General features: G+C 37.3%; 1 protein-coding gene across 1 annotated transcript in view; it reads left to right on the forward strand.

Annotated features, from left to right (window-relative positions):
* Positions 1-6: 6 nt before the first annotated feature.
* The window catches only part of GNAQ (G protein subunit alpha q), a 129,508-nt gene continuing 113,998 nt past the window's right edge, over positions 7-15,516 (forward strand). Inside the window, exon 1 of the mRNA XM_085313528.1 lies at positions 7-494. Within this exon, the coding sequence (XP_085169654.1) occupies positions 359-494 (136 nt within the window). The 5' untranslated portion in view covers positions 7-358. The remainder of the gene's footprint in view (positions 495-15,516) is intronic.

The following is a 15,516-nucleotide window of genomic DNA, read 5'->3' on the forward strand; positions in this document are numbered from 1 at the left end:
CGGCGGCGGAGGGCGCGGGACGGCTGCGCTCGCCGCGGTAGCGCTGCTGCGGCCGCGGCTGCTGCGGCGGCGGATGTTTCCATGTTGCGCGGCGCATGATTTAGAGGAGAGGAGGAGCTGGAAGCGGCGGGCGCCAGAGGCGGAGGCGATCCGCGCCGCCGCGGGCCCGGTGTCTTTCTCCTCGCCGTGCGCGGCATCGGGGGAGCTGCCCGTGCCTGCCCTGCGGTGCCGGGGCGGCGGCTGGCGGGCCGAGAGCGCCCGTGTCTCCCGGGGCCGGCGCTGCGGCGGCGGCGGCGGGGTGTGTGTGTGCGTGCGTTTTTAGGGGGGGTGGGGGCCGCGCCTGAGCCAGTTAGGAAGAATGACTCTGGAGTCCATCATGGCGTGCTGCCTGAGCGAGGAAGCCAAGGAAGCGCGGCGGATCAACGACGAGATCGAGCGGCAGCTGCGCCGCGACAAGCGCGACGCCCGCCGCGAGCTGAAGCTGCTGCTGCTGGGTGAGTGCGGGCCGCCGCCCGGCCCGGCGCGGCTCGGCTCGGCGCGGCCGTCGGGGGGCTCCGCGGCGGGGCTGCTGTGGCCTTCGCCGATGGAGCGGGGGCGCCCGGGGCGGCGGCCGGGCGGGAGCGCGGCGGATTAACGGGGGGCTGGCGGGGGGAGGGGGAGGGTCCCTTCCCTTTGCGGCGTGATGGTGACAGGCTTTAATATCCGCATTGTTCCGCGAGCGCTGGGAAGGCTCGCTGGTTGGTGCCCCTTTTATTATTATTTATTTTTATTGTGATTTTTTAYCTCCTGAGGTAGACTGGGATGAGGRGCTTATGCTCAGGTTGTACATCGATTAAAAAAAAGAAAAGAAAAAAAGGAGAAAGTGTAAAAAACCCCAGATGCACGCACAAAGCTGAAGAGTAGCCTGAAGTGTGCTGGAGGATGACAGGGTCTTTAATGCCTTCGGCATCCACCCACCGGCTAGGAAATACGATTTGTCGTACGGTTCCTCCTTAATTATAAACGGAGCACTGTTGTTTTGGAACTGCAGGTGTGCAAAGGCAGCTTTTATCTAATAAAAGTTTGGCTTATTTTAGCATAAGCCTTTTTAATTGAAATTATGTTTGTCCGTATCGAATGTGCTCTGCTCTGCCGTGTGGTTCCTGTGGTAATTCAGCTCGTGCCTTGGACTCGCAGGCCTTGAAATATGTCTGCACCAGTGTCTGGAGTGGGGGTGATCCAAGTGAACATGAGCTCTTTATGCCAAGGATTTTTGTCTCGTGTCGCGTATACGAAAGTAGTCCTTCTATACTGGGAGGTAAACTGCCTTTTTCCATGAGGTAATGAGAGTTGAACAGTCAGAATTTCGTTGAATGCTTGCTTATGGATATGTTATTCTCTGCCGTAAATAATACGGGTTGTCTTCCGTATGTAGAGAAAGGTGTTGGGATTCTTCACTGGTGTGAAAAAGGAGTGGTGGAAACAGATACACTACCACTGATAACATTCAGTCTCATTTTGCCCTAATTTTGGTTGGTGGAAGCGCATGTTTGTGAGTATTTCAGAATCTAAAAAGAAGATAAAATAGGGGATATAGAGCTTGTATTTGCTTAATTTTATAAATATTTAAGTATAATTATTTAATTACATACCTCTGCTTCAGGACAGGCAGTTGGCTTATTATTCAGGTCCAAATTGTTTCTGCATTTCTCTCATTTTCTTGCAGTAATGATAGAGGTTTCTCCCAAGTTTGGGGGGAGGATGGAAGAACCACACCGTATGAAATCTAGTATATACCACTCAGAGAAGGAATTCAGAGGTTCATTTCTGTGATCAGTAATGCAGAGCTTGCATTGCTTTATAGGATCCACCCACTGGCAACATTAAGTGTTTGGATAGGTATTGGTAGGTTGGGGCCCAATTGTGACATTACTTTAGACCAAATGAAATGTGGTGACCTCAGAGAGAATAGAGAAGATGCCATCAATTAGAGATCTTTGGAGAAAATTCACTGAGTGCCTGTATGAAAGTGTTTTTTTGTGTGTATGACAATACATAAACCAAGAGTTTTGCTATACTTAAGGTGTAAGCACAATGGACTTGAAACCAAGAGAGGTAAATGTTCTGCTTCATGATTAATAGCATACCTGTATTTGTGTAGTGAAACTAGTACAGAAATTGTTGTTGTGTACACATTTTTTCGTATTGTACTTCGTCAACCTCAGTCATAAATTTGACTAAAAGTGTTTGTGCATGTGCAGCTGTTTGGATTAACACTTAATGATCTCATCTTGTAAAATGGAGTATAGTGGTGAACTACAGTTGAAGTTGTGGGGGTGAGTAGAGATTCACATTTTGATTTATAAACAATTTTAGAGGAAAACTTTTGTTTTTATTAGCAGGTTTATTTTAGATATCTGACAGCGCTTTCCTCCCCCCCGCCCCCGCCTCTCACTACTTCCCAAACATAGTCAGCTGTTCAGTTCTTAAGTTTATGCTGTTTGTGTGGTTCATTTGTATTGTTATAAACAGACAAAACCAGTTTAACAATAGGAACATAGTCACTAAAAATGGGAAGACAAATGATGTCTCACTTTGGTGAAGTTTTTTTAATCAACTACAAGTTAGTGTCCCATTACATGTATTTCTCTTCAAAATTTGTAGTAGTAGTGTTGCTTAATTTTGTTTTGTTCAAACATTTGGAAAACTTTTCAGAAGTGCCAAATTCTCAGTCTCACTTTGAAAAGTGTTGCAAGACTTATAAGCCTAAGTGGGTTAAAGGTTTCTGAGCATGGGATGTAAGGTATGTCCTTTTCATCATAAGGAGAGCAGCAGCATGGCTTAAGCTGAGCCATGTTAATTGACCATGCAGACTCCTTGAACTTGTTGCAAATGTAAAGTAAAAGGTTTAAATTTAAAAGGTTTTAAGGAACAAATGAGCATGTGTATGCCAGATTTTTTTTCTTATTTAAAACTTAGACAAACATACAAATGAAGCAAATACATTAAAGCAGAAAAAAAGATTTACTAGGTCACAATTCGTAGAAATTATAGTGCTTCCTTGAAAAATGAAATTGTTTTTTTCTGAGTTCTATAGGAAGTGTTTGCTGTGTGATATACACTGTGATGTGTACAYCCTTCTTGTCTATTAATAATTGTATCTTTTTACTCCTCGTGTGATCAAAGAGTATGAAATATTATTAGTGTGTTCTGGAAAACTTAAATTGCATTGTAAGATTATTTTTGAAGATTAGCTTAAAAATAAACCCTCTCTGTGATTAGATAGAAAAATACCACTTTTGGGATCCTGTTCTGATCTGTTCTAAGAATTAGGCAAAATATTATTATTTTTAACTATTGTAACTCTAAAAAGCGAGAACTCAGAAATATGTATTGAAATGTATTACAAATATATACTAGTAGTTCTGCTAGCACAACCTGGCTGTAATGTTTAAGGCATATGGGAACAAATTCAATCTTCCACTGAATTTTGTTTTGAATCTCATATATTTTCCAAATTCTTCTGGATTTCATTACTACTGAGTACTGTGTTAAGCTCTAGGGAACAGTCATAGAGTTTTTAAGTTGTTTATATCTACTCATTGTTGGCTGTTAGCTGTAAAATACTTATTTTTATTAGGAAAAAAAGATATTTTTAATGTTTTTATTGTTATATGCTAGACAAAATGTACAGTATTGTTTGCTTATGTTTTAAGCTTCTATGTACATTTTCTCTTTTTAAGTAGTAAGAACCATGTGCTCCAGCTGTTCTATATATATCATTTTGACTGTCATACGTGGAAATTTTTGCCTAGTCTTGGAAAGCAGTTTTGGGCCTCCGTGACAGATTGTAGCCATAAAGCTTCACCACTGGATGTACTCTACCTGTTCATGGGCATATATTTATGTTATACATTATTTTCTCAGCAGGAAGTGCTGTAAGTACCTAAGAAAATAAACTAGCTATATCTGGCTAGCTATGTCATATACCTGTAAACCTTGGCCAAATTAAGTATTGAAGAGCCTGACAGTGTGTTTGCTATTTTGCATCATGTTTGCTGGTGTTGTGGCATGCACAAACATGGTTCTTAAGGGGTGAGTGTTCTTTACATTAGAGATAGCAAATGTGTTAGTGAAGCGACATGTCAGATATGAGTGTCCTTTCATTCCCTGTACATTACCAAAGGAAACAGGTGGAAGATAAGCTATTTGAGCATTAATTGCAACCAGAGTTCGTGAGAACTCTTTTGAATCATTAGACACTTTCTGAATACTAGGTAAACCTACAAGATATATATGCATTTATTTGCTTATACTGTATGAGATGAATTAAAGATTCACATGCAGAACTCAGTGAATTAGCAAAGGCTTGGATTTTCTTTAGAAATTGGAAGAGGAAGTAGGCCCATTAAGCCAACAATGGATTACACTGATTTTATGTAATGAGAGAAACAAGCACGCTTCCTTGTTTTTCATGTAATTTAACTGCTGCATATGGTTTATTAAAATAGAACAGGACAGAGTGGCAATTTCTCACAGAAGATACTGCAGTAAAACTCTGCTGGTATGCTATTGCTCAGATATATGTCTTGGAATATGAATGCATTATAATGAGAATTCTAAAAAGTTACACATAAGTGAATTTCCTGTTTATATATACATTGACTAGCTCTTGCAGCTTTGACCATACGTTTGTTTGTTTGTTTGTTTGTTTTTCCACTGGATATTTATTTCAATTACTAAACTGTTTAGAGACTAATTTGGGGGATGTACAAATTTGACTAGCCAAACAGGCCAAATAACAGAAATGTTGAATATTAAATACACATACTGTCTGTTAGCTTTATTCATCTTGGAAGTCATGTCTCAGACAATAGTTTCTGTTACAGCCAAATCCGTTCAAAATTGTTTGAAGAGAAGTGTATACAACACGTGCAAGCATAATGTAAGGAAAGTGGTGTAATGATCAGAAACTTCCTGTTGTATCCATTTCAGTGCTTTTATCTTCAGAAGAGTAGCCTTTAGCATAAAGGTTCAAGTGCACCTTCCAGTATGTTAAGATACCTGTTTTTCTGCAATGAAGCCCTTAACTATGCTTGAAGAGAAATGACATGGTTATATTCCTGTRTATTTTTAGTAGCTGCTTTGCAGCTCTTTGTCTCAGTTTCCTTAACTGCAAAATAAGGATGATAAACTATGAGACACTTACGTACCTATTACTGATTAAAACTATGTTCAGCATGAAAATCGTTAATGCAAAAATGCTGCATGTTGTTAAGAACAGGTTAAACAAGGAGCTGAAATCAATTTCAGGTCTGCATCTGTGCCCAAGTCCTCTGTAAAATTTTGCTGGTTTTTTTACAATCTGGTTTTGTTATTTGGTTTAATCTTTCCCTGCTGTATTCTGAAATACCTATGGAAATAGTCAGTCTCCTCTATTTATATAAGTATAAATGCCGTTTGGTTATGTGCAAAAATTTAAAATGATGGTATTGGGCAATATATTCTAATTGACTATTTCTTTACTCTTCATTAAATCAGAAAATTTACTATTTTGAAACAGAACTGTAACCTTTTCTTATTATTTTATTATCTTGTTATCTTGTATAACAAGGACTTACTATCCTTTCTTATACTCACAGTGAACACTTTAAAGTACTTTTAAGCAATTACTATAGCATATATTTACAATTAGGAAATAAGCAGATATTTAATATGCATCCAGATGTCTATTGTAACTGTATCAGTAAATATCTCTTACTCCGGAGAAGCTGCTTCTAAGTACACATAACTTAATTCTAGATGTGAGACACTGCTATATTCCAGCATATATAGGTATGTATGTCTTAAAAATGTAAGTGACTGTTTTTGAGAAAACATGATTTGTGATCTTGATATCTGTGTGATATCACTGATCCGTCTCTAAGGAGTATTTTGTTTTCAGCCTTTACAATGGATTTTTGGTTTTGATTTTCCTTCTTTATAGGAATGATCTACTCCCACTGAAGTTAATAGGAATTAGCTTAGATCCTGAAAAGTCAAAGAATTCTGACTAAGTTCATTTTATTTGTATGTCAAAGAGCCAGGGGACCCCAAATTTTACCTCACATTAAAGAGCGTAATATTGAATTAGTAGCAGAGGGGAAAGAATATGTTGAATGGAAGAATCTGTTGAGAAGGGACATCCAAGTATATGCGGCAACATTAAGAAATAATAATTCTGCTTTATGAACTCCTTCAAATTATCTTTGTTGGTGTGTAATGACAATGGCAATTTCGTAACGGAAAGGATTTCTTTTGAAGTAATATGCCAACCTGTGCAAAATTAATCCCAGGAAGGTATGAAATAGCATTATAAAGTAGACATGTCTTAATAGTAATTGATTCTGTTGCAATAACAGAATGCTATAAACACTGAGCATTTTTTCTTGCTCTGCTAAATGGAATAATACTCAGAAAAGATCTTTTCTCACACTTGAACACTACTATGTATGACCAGCTGTTACTAATAACTGTATGGGAAATTTTTCAACATTCACCTTTTATTTGCTTTACTCATAAAAAGTCTGACTGACAAGAAGCAAGAGCAGGAAAGCAATAGAAAAAGCAAGGAAGGACTTGAACGTAGGAAATACTAGGAAGCCATATATGCAGTGTTTGGAGGATGTAACGAATGCATGAAGGAAGTAAGTATGCAGCAGGCTCTAAGTGGTGTTAACCCTGTGCAAAGAAATGAGGTGCATTAATATTGAAGGGCATGAGTCTAAGTGACACCACAGTTTTGAAAGATTTAGGAGTTACTGAGGAAGATCCAGGAAGAGCACAAATTTTTTTTATCAAGCCAAATTAAAGATTAGACCTTACATGTTCTGAAAGCACACTGTTCTCACCAATAAGTAGTGTTGATATAGAAACTAAACTGAAGGTTGATTGTCTACAGATTATATATCCTTTGTGGATGTTTAAAGGACAAATTACGTAGAATAATCAAACTCTTTAATATGCAGGCTATGTTTCGTGGTTAGAGCTGTGTCGCAGAACTCTTGCATGGTTGTAGTTGCCAGCAGAAGAGTGCTATTGTTTTCTTTGCTAATGCATTTGAGCAGGTAGTGTGGCTACACCAGAAAACCAATGTGCCCCCCACCAGGCCCTCCAAAAAAACAGAAGAACCCCAACATCYTCTTCCCCAAATCCCCCCACCAAACAGAAGATTCCTCCTTTGGTCCATTTGAGCAGAATCATCCAACAAACTGCTGATAGGAACTGTATGGCTTAGATAAGCCCCATTGTGTTTTTTTTTTAGCTTTTCTTTGTGCAGRGGGGAGGAGATGTTTCATATGTGCACACGGTGAATAAAGCAGTAGGATTTCAGGAAATTCTTGAAAATGGAAACAGTGAATATAAGAATGAAGTGAAAAGAAAGGAGAGACTGTATCACTATTGTCTTTGTACATCTGGCTATGTATTGGCACTTTCTTCTCAGAATTGAGTTACTGATGAGTTAGCTGACCTCCTCTACATGTGAAAGAAGCATCTGTTAGGAATGGGACTGGCATCTCAGAGCAAATAGGTAGATTAAGTGTCTTCCCAAGATCCTGCCCAGATCAATTATCTTTGTATAGAAAATTCTGTCTAAGAAAATGCCGTGGTTATTGTTGCTGAAATGCTTTAGGATTCACCTCCAGTCATCAAGAGCCCACTGCAGGAGAATTTGCTTTTTCTTGGGGGGAAACTGTGAAAAGAGTAGTTGGCATTTGAAATATACCTTATTTTTCCTTTCTTTTTCTAAAAACTTACCTCCTCTACAAAGAGATCAGTGCAGTTAGATCTTTAACTCTTTTTGAGGTTAATTAAGAATAAAGCTCTAATTGTGGTGAGTATCACCAAACATGGATCATAATTCTTCTGCATGAGTTTAACCAAATTCAAATTAAATCCTAGATAAGAGCTCAAGGTAATCATTCTGTAGGGGTACCACATAGTCAGATGTAGTGGAATCTGTGATGGGTTGTATCCCTTTCCTTAGGAATCTGGAGTTTAGAAGTTACTGTTCTAGTTAAGATACAGCTATAATCTCAACCAGACAAGTCATGTTCCTGTTCATGATTTTATAAACTGAGGTACTATGTTTAGAAAGCTGGTTTAGGTACATAACAAAATTTTGCATTAGAAGAAATGTTTTAAACTTCACAGGATTTGCTTTTATGGCACAGAACTTGCCTTGTTGCATAGTCATGTTTGTATGGCTGTCATAGTACCTGAGCATGTGTTTGCTGGCTGCCAGGGCACTGCTTACTGGCACTTGGCTAGTTCATTGCTCTACCAGCTGCAAACTCAAATGCAACACGATCAACTTTGGCAAGAATCCTTGTACTGAGTGAGAACATTTATGTAAGTTAAGGGAAACTGTTTTTCTGTCCTTGTTCTATAAACCCATCATGGGCGAGTTTTTAACTATTAAGTCTTTAATCTTTGATTTTGTTAATTCTCTTGCTTGTATTAGAGAATGTTGGAAAAGAACGTCTAAGCTATTCCAACCCACATTCTAGGTAAATGGGTATTAGCCAGAAAGTCAAACAGAAGGTTTCCTTAGCAGCAACTACTAACTTAAAAGGCTAGAAAAACTCAAATGCATAAATGATGGAAAGATGCCATCATTCCTGGTGCTGTTAAGGAACCTATCAGGCTTGGAAAACTTAGGATCAAATATGGGACACTCATTTTACTCTGATACTGGATTTGCTAAGCAGACTGTGTTGCACTTCATCTCATAGACTGGAGAAGTACTAGTAACAAAAAGTAAATGCTGAGAAATGAGGGAATGTCTCATGTATCTTTAGAAGGTTGCTGTATTGCCATCCAGATACTTGAATGATTTGGTGTTTGTTCTTCTGCAGTGTGTTGTCTAGATAGAGTTGAAAACAGCATTTTTGCTGGTAGTGAAAATCTTTCAAAAGTGATTTGCAAAAAGGATCACTTTTTTTCTTAGACACTTGTTACAAGCGTAATTTGCTATAGTAAAACTCAGTTGGTCTTCTAGGAGAGAAAATAATATGGATACTTTTAATACTTTTTTTTTTCTTGCCGCGGAAAAAGCTCAAAAAATAAAACACATTCCTTCTGGTTCTATGTATGTATTTAAACAGCTCTGATTAACTTTAATTTTACGTCTTTTTGTAATTTGTGTGTTTGTGACCAATCCTGGCACTTTGAAATATTTTCAGAGAGGATGGCAGTGTGTATGCCATTTTAATCTTTCCTGGTTTTGCTGATGCTTCCAGTTTTTATTAGGGCAGTTACAATTAATGCACCTGATCATTATTAAYGAAGAACAGATCACTAACTTATCTTGGAGCACAGGCCACCAAGCAGCTGTCTTGACTGACTTTTGAACACTGCTGACCTGGCCCGTTATTGAAAGAGAGATTTAGAGATCAAAGTTCCTTTATCTTATTAGCATGCCCCTGATCCATCAAGTCGCCTTTAAAGCAAACCTCTGCAGTATGGGGTTTTCATCAAGGAAATTACATGTGCTGGACACCATGCCAAAATGTTTTCATGTAATTCTTCATGAGAAACATTTCTGATGTAGTTTTTTTTTCCTAAGCTCATGCTGTTTTCTTCCCTAGATGGGGAATTTTCTTGAGACCCTAAGACTCAATCAAGCTGTATACTTAGAATACTTTTAGTAGTAAGCAGTTCTCTCAAATTAAAGACTTTATACACCTTGGCAACTTGATTGCTGGATGGAACAATGCTCATTTTTTTCCCACCCCCTACCTCATTGAAATTGTGTATAAAATGCAACTCTTTTTCTGACATAGAAGAGAATGTTGAGAACAGTAAGGTGAGATTTTTGTACTGTGTTCAGTTTCCTCGTGCTCTCTGTTTATCTCAATGTTAAAATGATAAATAAACTGAAGGAGATAATATTTACTTTCATCTTTGAAAGATGGATTTCACTTAGATGACTGTTTCTCCTGGTTTAGCGGCTGGTTTCATAGAAAGGCAAAACAGATAATTTAGAAGTAAATTTCTTTTTATCAAAATGTAAAATTTAGCATGTAGTAGAAATAGGACTGAGATCACTATTTTATGTGAGTTAATGAATTTATGTATATTTCCCATAGTTAGCATGTTTGCTCTAACTCAAGTGTTAACCTCCATAATATTTTATTTTTACAGAGAACTGGCTTGTGATCATCTTAAACTTGACTTTAATACCGTCTATGGTTGTAGGAAACTAGAAACATTTTTTGTCACGAGTAGTTTTTGGTTTCTTGGGATTTACTTACTTAATCACGTTCATTCTTGCTTAGTATCTATAAGATGATTCAAATTCAGTAGAGTTTAGTTCTGTGTTGGGATGTTCAGTAGAGCAATATACTACTAATTATTACATGTAGTTAGTGTTAAGAACTAGATTTATGATAATCTCTGAAGATTTTAGTCATTGAACCAAAACCAGGTAAATGATGTGTACAGAATTTGCTGATAGCTTAATTTAATTGCAACTGTACTCCCAATGACAGATGCCTTAGTGACTCGACAGAGAAGGTACCATGTATGCCTTTAAGTTTTTTTCCCTTGAATAAATGTCTAAAGCAAGCATTCTCTGGATAATAGTATTTTTGTGCTTGTGGTTTATATAAAATCTACCACCACATTTTTTTATTAGCACAATTTTTGTTTGACTATTATTGTCAGAAAATCCTTACACTGAATCTTTTAATACACTTTTTTCTTTCTTTCTAGTCAATGCACAATTTCATGTAATAGAATGTAGAGTATAATGTTTGAAAATTTTGCATAATATTTTTCTTATCTGTGGGGTTTTCCCATTAAATGGTATAAAACTAGTGAGGCAAGGAGGAAATGCATAACTTTTCTTTTAAAGAGGCAAAAATCAGTGTGTTTGTGTGCGCGCGTGCCTTTTTTTTTTTTTCTTTAGTAAGTACGCAACTGTACTGTATCTGTCACTTATCAAGCTGGTAAGATATGTTCCTGTTAGGAGAACTTACAAAGTCCTGTAATTTATTTATTTGAGTGATTTTGCATTACAGTTTAGCTGCTCATGTCTCACAGGAATGATGTAGCTTCTTGGAATAATGTGTAGCTGGAGAAAGAGGCCATTACCTTTGATGCATAAGTGTATACTTTGTCTTGCCTATTTGACATCAAGCTATTTCTGTGTGTTGACATGCAGTTCTCATACCTATCCATCCATTTCTGTGGCTTTCCATGCAAACATAAACCTTGCAAACTGTAGGAAGTGGTTAGAACCAGAGTCATAAGAAAAACAAATTATTTATTTGTTTGTTTCATGTATTTATTTTATTTAAAACAGTTTCAACCTACTAATCCAGCCTGTAGTTTAGGTATAATTATAGTAGTTCWATGTTTTATATGCACCTGTGTTAGATTCATGGCTGCCAGATTTGCTTGTGTTTTGACTTACTTATTTACTTTCATTTTATTTGGTTTTATTTTTAGTCAAAATGTATGACCAATCCATAAAAAGTAGCATGTCAGTTAACCTGTTTGTTTATTGTGGAGTATATATTTTTTTCAAATAAGGTAAAGTAGAAGAAATAAAACAGCCACACCCCACCCAGTTTAAATAAACAGTCTTCATGAAGATTGCATTTTTTTTAAGAACTTGGAAGACAACAACAAAAGAAATAGAAGTCTTCTGTTTCTAGCTCAGTTTGGAAGGAACTAGATGGGGTCAGTTATACCTTTCACAAGTTTGTGTCCATATGCTCTGTAGGTTAAGTGTCCAAAGTCACTGTTGCTGCCTAGTGTGATGGCAGTGAGATAATATAGAGTGTTGTGGGGTCAGGTTGCTCTGAGAGGTTGGATCCCTGCCCTGAACCTCTTCTGATTTGGGGTAATGTGTTTTCCAGCATTAATAATCCTCTATGAATCTGTGTTAGAGTTTAATCATCATCTGTGTATATGTCTAATTCTCTTAAAACCTACAGGAAACTTAAAACCAGATTTTCAAATGAGAATGCCCAAAGTTAATCTCTACGCTGGCAGGTAGTTGCCTTTGTGGCGCACTTCTAAAAGGTGCTGAACATTTTAGAGGGTCTGTTAGGGTGAACAAATTCACCTGTATAAAAGCTCTTGTGAGATACAGGTGCTTGTAAGACAAAAGGAGTCACTATGATAACTTTTTCCAATGGCTGTTAAAGGTCAAATAAGAAATATGTGAACAAAGTCATTAATTTTAGAGGAAAATATGCAGTCTTGAACTAAAAATTTAGAGATGAACAAATTTGCACAATTCTTGGTATGTTGCTACAAAGATTAACTTTCTCCTCTTAAACATTTTCTGATGTCTTTGGATTTGTCCGGGATTTGTATCTAGCTGCTTGTTAAATCTTGTCTATTTTGACTTCTGGAATTAAATGCCTGACCAGTGGACACTTAAGAAGTGAGACCAAGATACTCATTCATCTTTGTGTCTGTTGTGCTTGATAGAAATTTGGTTTTCTAACTCTGTATCTGTAGGCGAATATACCATCCTTTAATCATTCTGATTAGTTATTTTGAATCCTTTCCAACTTTTCAACATTTTTGAAGTACAGACAATGAGACCAGAACACTGAGGTACATACTGTTTACTAGAAGAACAGAAGTAAAATTTCTCTTCCAGCAGTTGAGATCACCCTTGTTATGTGTGCAAAGAATGCAACAGCCTTTTTATCCATAGTGTCARGCTCGTTATGTTTAGATCACTATCCACAGTAACTAAAATATTCTTCAAAATAATTGTTTTCCAGGGTGAGTTCAGTCATCATTTACAACCTATTTTCTCTATTTCTGTGTAGCTAACCATAGATTTAGCTTTATTCAGATGTACAGTCTTTGCCCATGCCTGGTTTTCAAGCTATTCCATTTACTTCACGTTATCATATCCTCTTCTTAATTTGCTATTCCTCAGCTTTTGTGTCACCTACAGGTTTTATCAGTAATAATTTTATTTTTCCTCTATTTACTGAGTAAAGGTGTTTAAGTTTCTCACCCATATCCTAATATTTTTGGGATCCCATTAGGAACAGAGCTGTCTGTCGAAGACTTTCTCCTATGTAATTTAATACTTACTGTTTAAACAACTCCAGCTTACTTAGTGTATGCTATGTTGGTTTGTTGTATGACACCAAATCAGTTGCTTAGCAGAAACCTAATTTCTCAAAACCACTGCTTTTATAAACCAAACCAATACTACACAAGAAAGTAACTTTTGTTATGAACTCTTCATGCCTCATCACTCTTCTGTCTTTTGGGTTTCTTTGTGATATTTCAAGACTTTTAAGGCAGGAGGGCTTCTCAGTCAGTTATTCTAAAACTCTTTGATAAGAGGTGCCTAGATCTGCTGAGAACAATATTCTAATAGTAACTGCTCTGTAATTTGTATCCAGTGAATGCTGCAGCAGAAACTTTCATTGTCATTTTAAATAAGATCTGTGTTTTTCACTCAAAACAAATACTTACAAATTATGTTCGGATTTTCTGTGTTAATTTACAGTTCTGCCATGTACCTTCGGTAAGAGACCAATGCTGTCTTAAGTACTTTGTGATACAAAAGTGTGAGGTTTAAAAACAAATCAAAAAACTATGGAGCCACAGCATTCTTCATCTGACTTTTCTTTTCTTTGCTTCACAATTTTTAAAACTTTCCAAGGTTTTGATTTATTTAAAACTTTTTACCTCCCCTCTTTGCCAGGCTGCTTTTACTGCTTCTGTGTTTCAGTCTTTTTTTGTGTTATGGAATTGAAGCTGTCCAGCTATTTAATGAAGTGTTCTGAAATGGCTCTCAGTTGTTCTCATTTTAAATTTGAAAACAGTTGTTTTCACTCATAATTCTGTCAGCTTTTGTTAAGTAGCTCTCATGAAACGTGAAGTACTTGCAGTGCTGAAATTAGACTCTTGTTTACACAGCAATTGTAATTGAGTCATGTTCACAAGCTCCAAAAGTTACCTTTCACTTTTAGTTCTACCACAACTTCTTTTTCTTAATCTGTCAAGATGTATTTCTGTGTGGTGTTTTTTTGTGTTAGAAAAGTATAATTTATAAACTACAGAAATTCCAAGGTCATTTGCTTCGGACCTTTAGCATCAGTTACATGGCCCCAGGAGATTATACCTCCTTCCCTTTTCATTAAAGCTAAGTGTGTAAGGAGCACTGCTAGATTTTATGTTTTTTAAAAAAATCTATTAGAATTTAAACCAAAAATATTAAGGGACATTGTGCTTTAGAAATGGCTTCTAGACAAAAATAAGCCTATCAGTGAATTTTCACTCATATAAATTTTTGCTTCAGTTATACCTCCCTGTTCAAATTTATATATTATATTATATTAGCAGTTCTTTGGTTGTATTATCTGCGCAACAAGCATTTTTTTTTACAGGCAATTAAATTCCCTTTTTTTTATTTTGATGCTTTGCTTAATGTTAATCTTACTTTGATTTTTCTGCTAAATAATTGGCACCTTTGTTTTCTCTTTCATTCTTCTCACTTAATAGTGTAATGATACTTGGACCTCCCTGGCCAGCCTGCCTTTTGAACACCAGTCTTCCTCTTTTGACAATGACATCTCTACAAACTCTGCAGTGCCGTCTTTCACAAATATTCAGCGAATATTCTCCAAAACAAAGCTCTCTAGTATATGCTCTTTGCTGATACAGGAGTTTACTTCTAGATACTTCTGTTTTCTTCTCATCTGGAACAGAAATGATGTTTAAATTGTGTGTCAAGATAATAAAGGTGGAGTGCTTAAATATTTATAACTTTGAATAATTAGATTACTTTGTTTTATACCACATTTTAGATGTGTTCAGTTTTGCTGTCACTGCCTGTGTAAAATAAACCCAAGCAAATCCTTACTCTGTTGACAGAGTCATGCTTGCATCATCTCAACAGAGTGCACTCTACTGGAGTAGTTGTCCCATCTATCTGCATCTACATCTTGAGGTCCATGCAGACTTCTCCTGCTCCGCTCCACTTCTAGCTCATTCACATCATGAGCACTTTGGTCACTGTGTGAGGGGCAGTGCTTGGTGAATGCTGGTAGCTGCTGTTTAGCACTTCTGTGAACATATCAAAAACCTTTCTGCATTACACCGTGACAAACAATAACTTCTGGAGGCCTGCTCTAAGGCTTTCTGCATTTTCCACAAAAATATGTCCTTAACAGTGTGGTGATTCTTGTTATCCTGGTGGTACTGAATGCTGCAGGACTTAACTGCAAGTAGAAGAGTCTGGGATGCTTGCAGGATATCTCCTCTCTCTCATCTAGATTTCAATCATGGCCAGACTTAATCCCATCAAGATGAATTGGGGCTCATGGGACTAGTACCTGTGTCCTATATGCCCATAGTGACCAGCATATTGTGCATAATTTTCAGCTATGGATGGACATAGCTGAAGCGCTATTGGGATTTGATTCTTGCTCTCTTGCAGATGCAGCCTGAGCTCCTGCACCTTCCAGAAAAGAATTTCCTTATTTAGTAAAACACCAAACCCTCAAC

The sequence above is a fragment of the Rhea americana genome, unplaced genomic scaffold, assembly GCF_003343005.1.
Source record: "Rhea americana isolate MKP2758 unplaced genomic scaffold, rheAme1 scaffold_11, whole genome shotgun sequence".
In the NCBI taxonomy this organism is placed as follows: Eukaryota; Metazoa; Chordata; class Aves; order Rheiformes; family Rheidae; genus Rhea; species Rhea americana.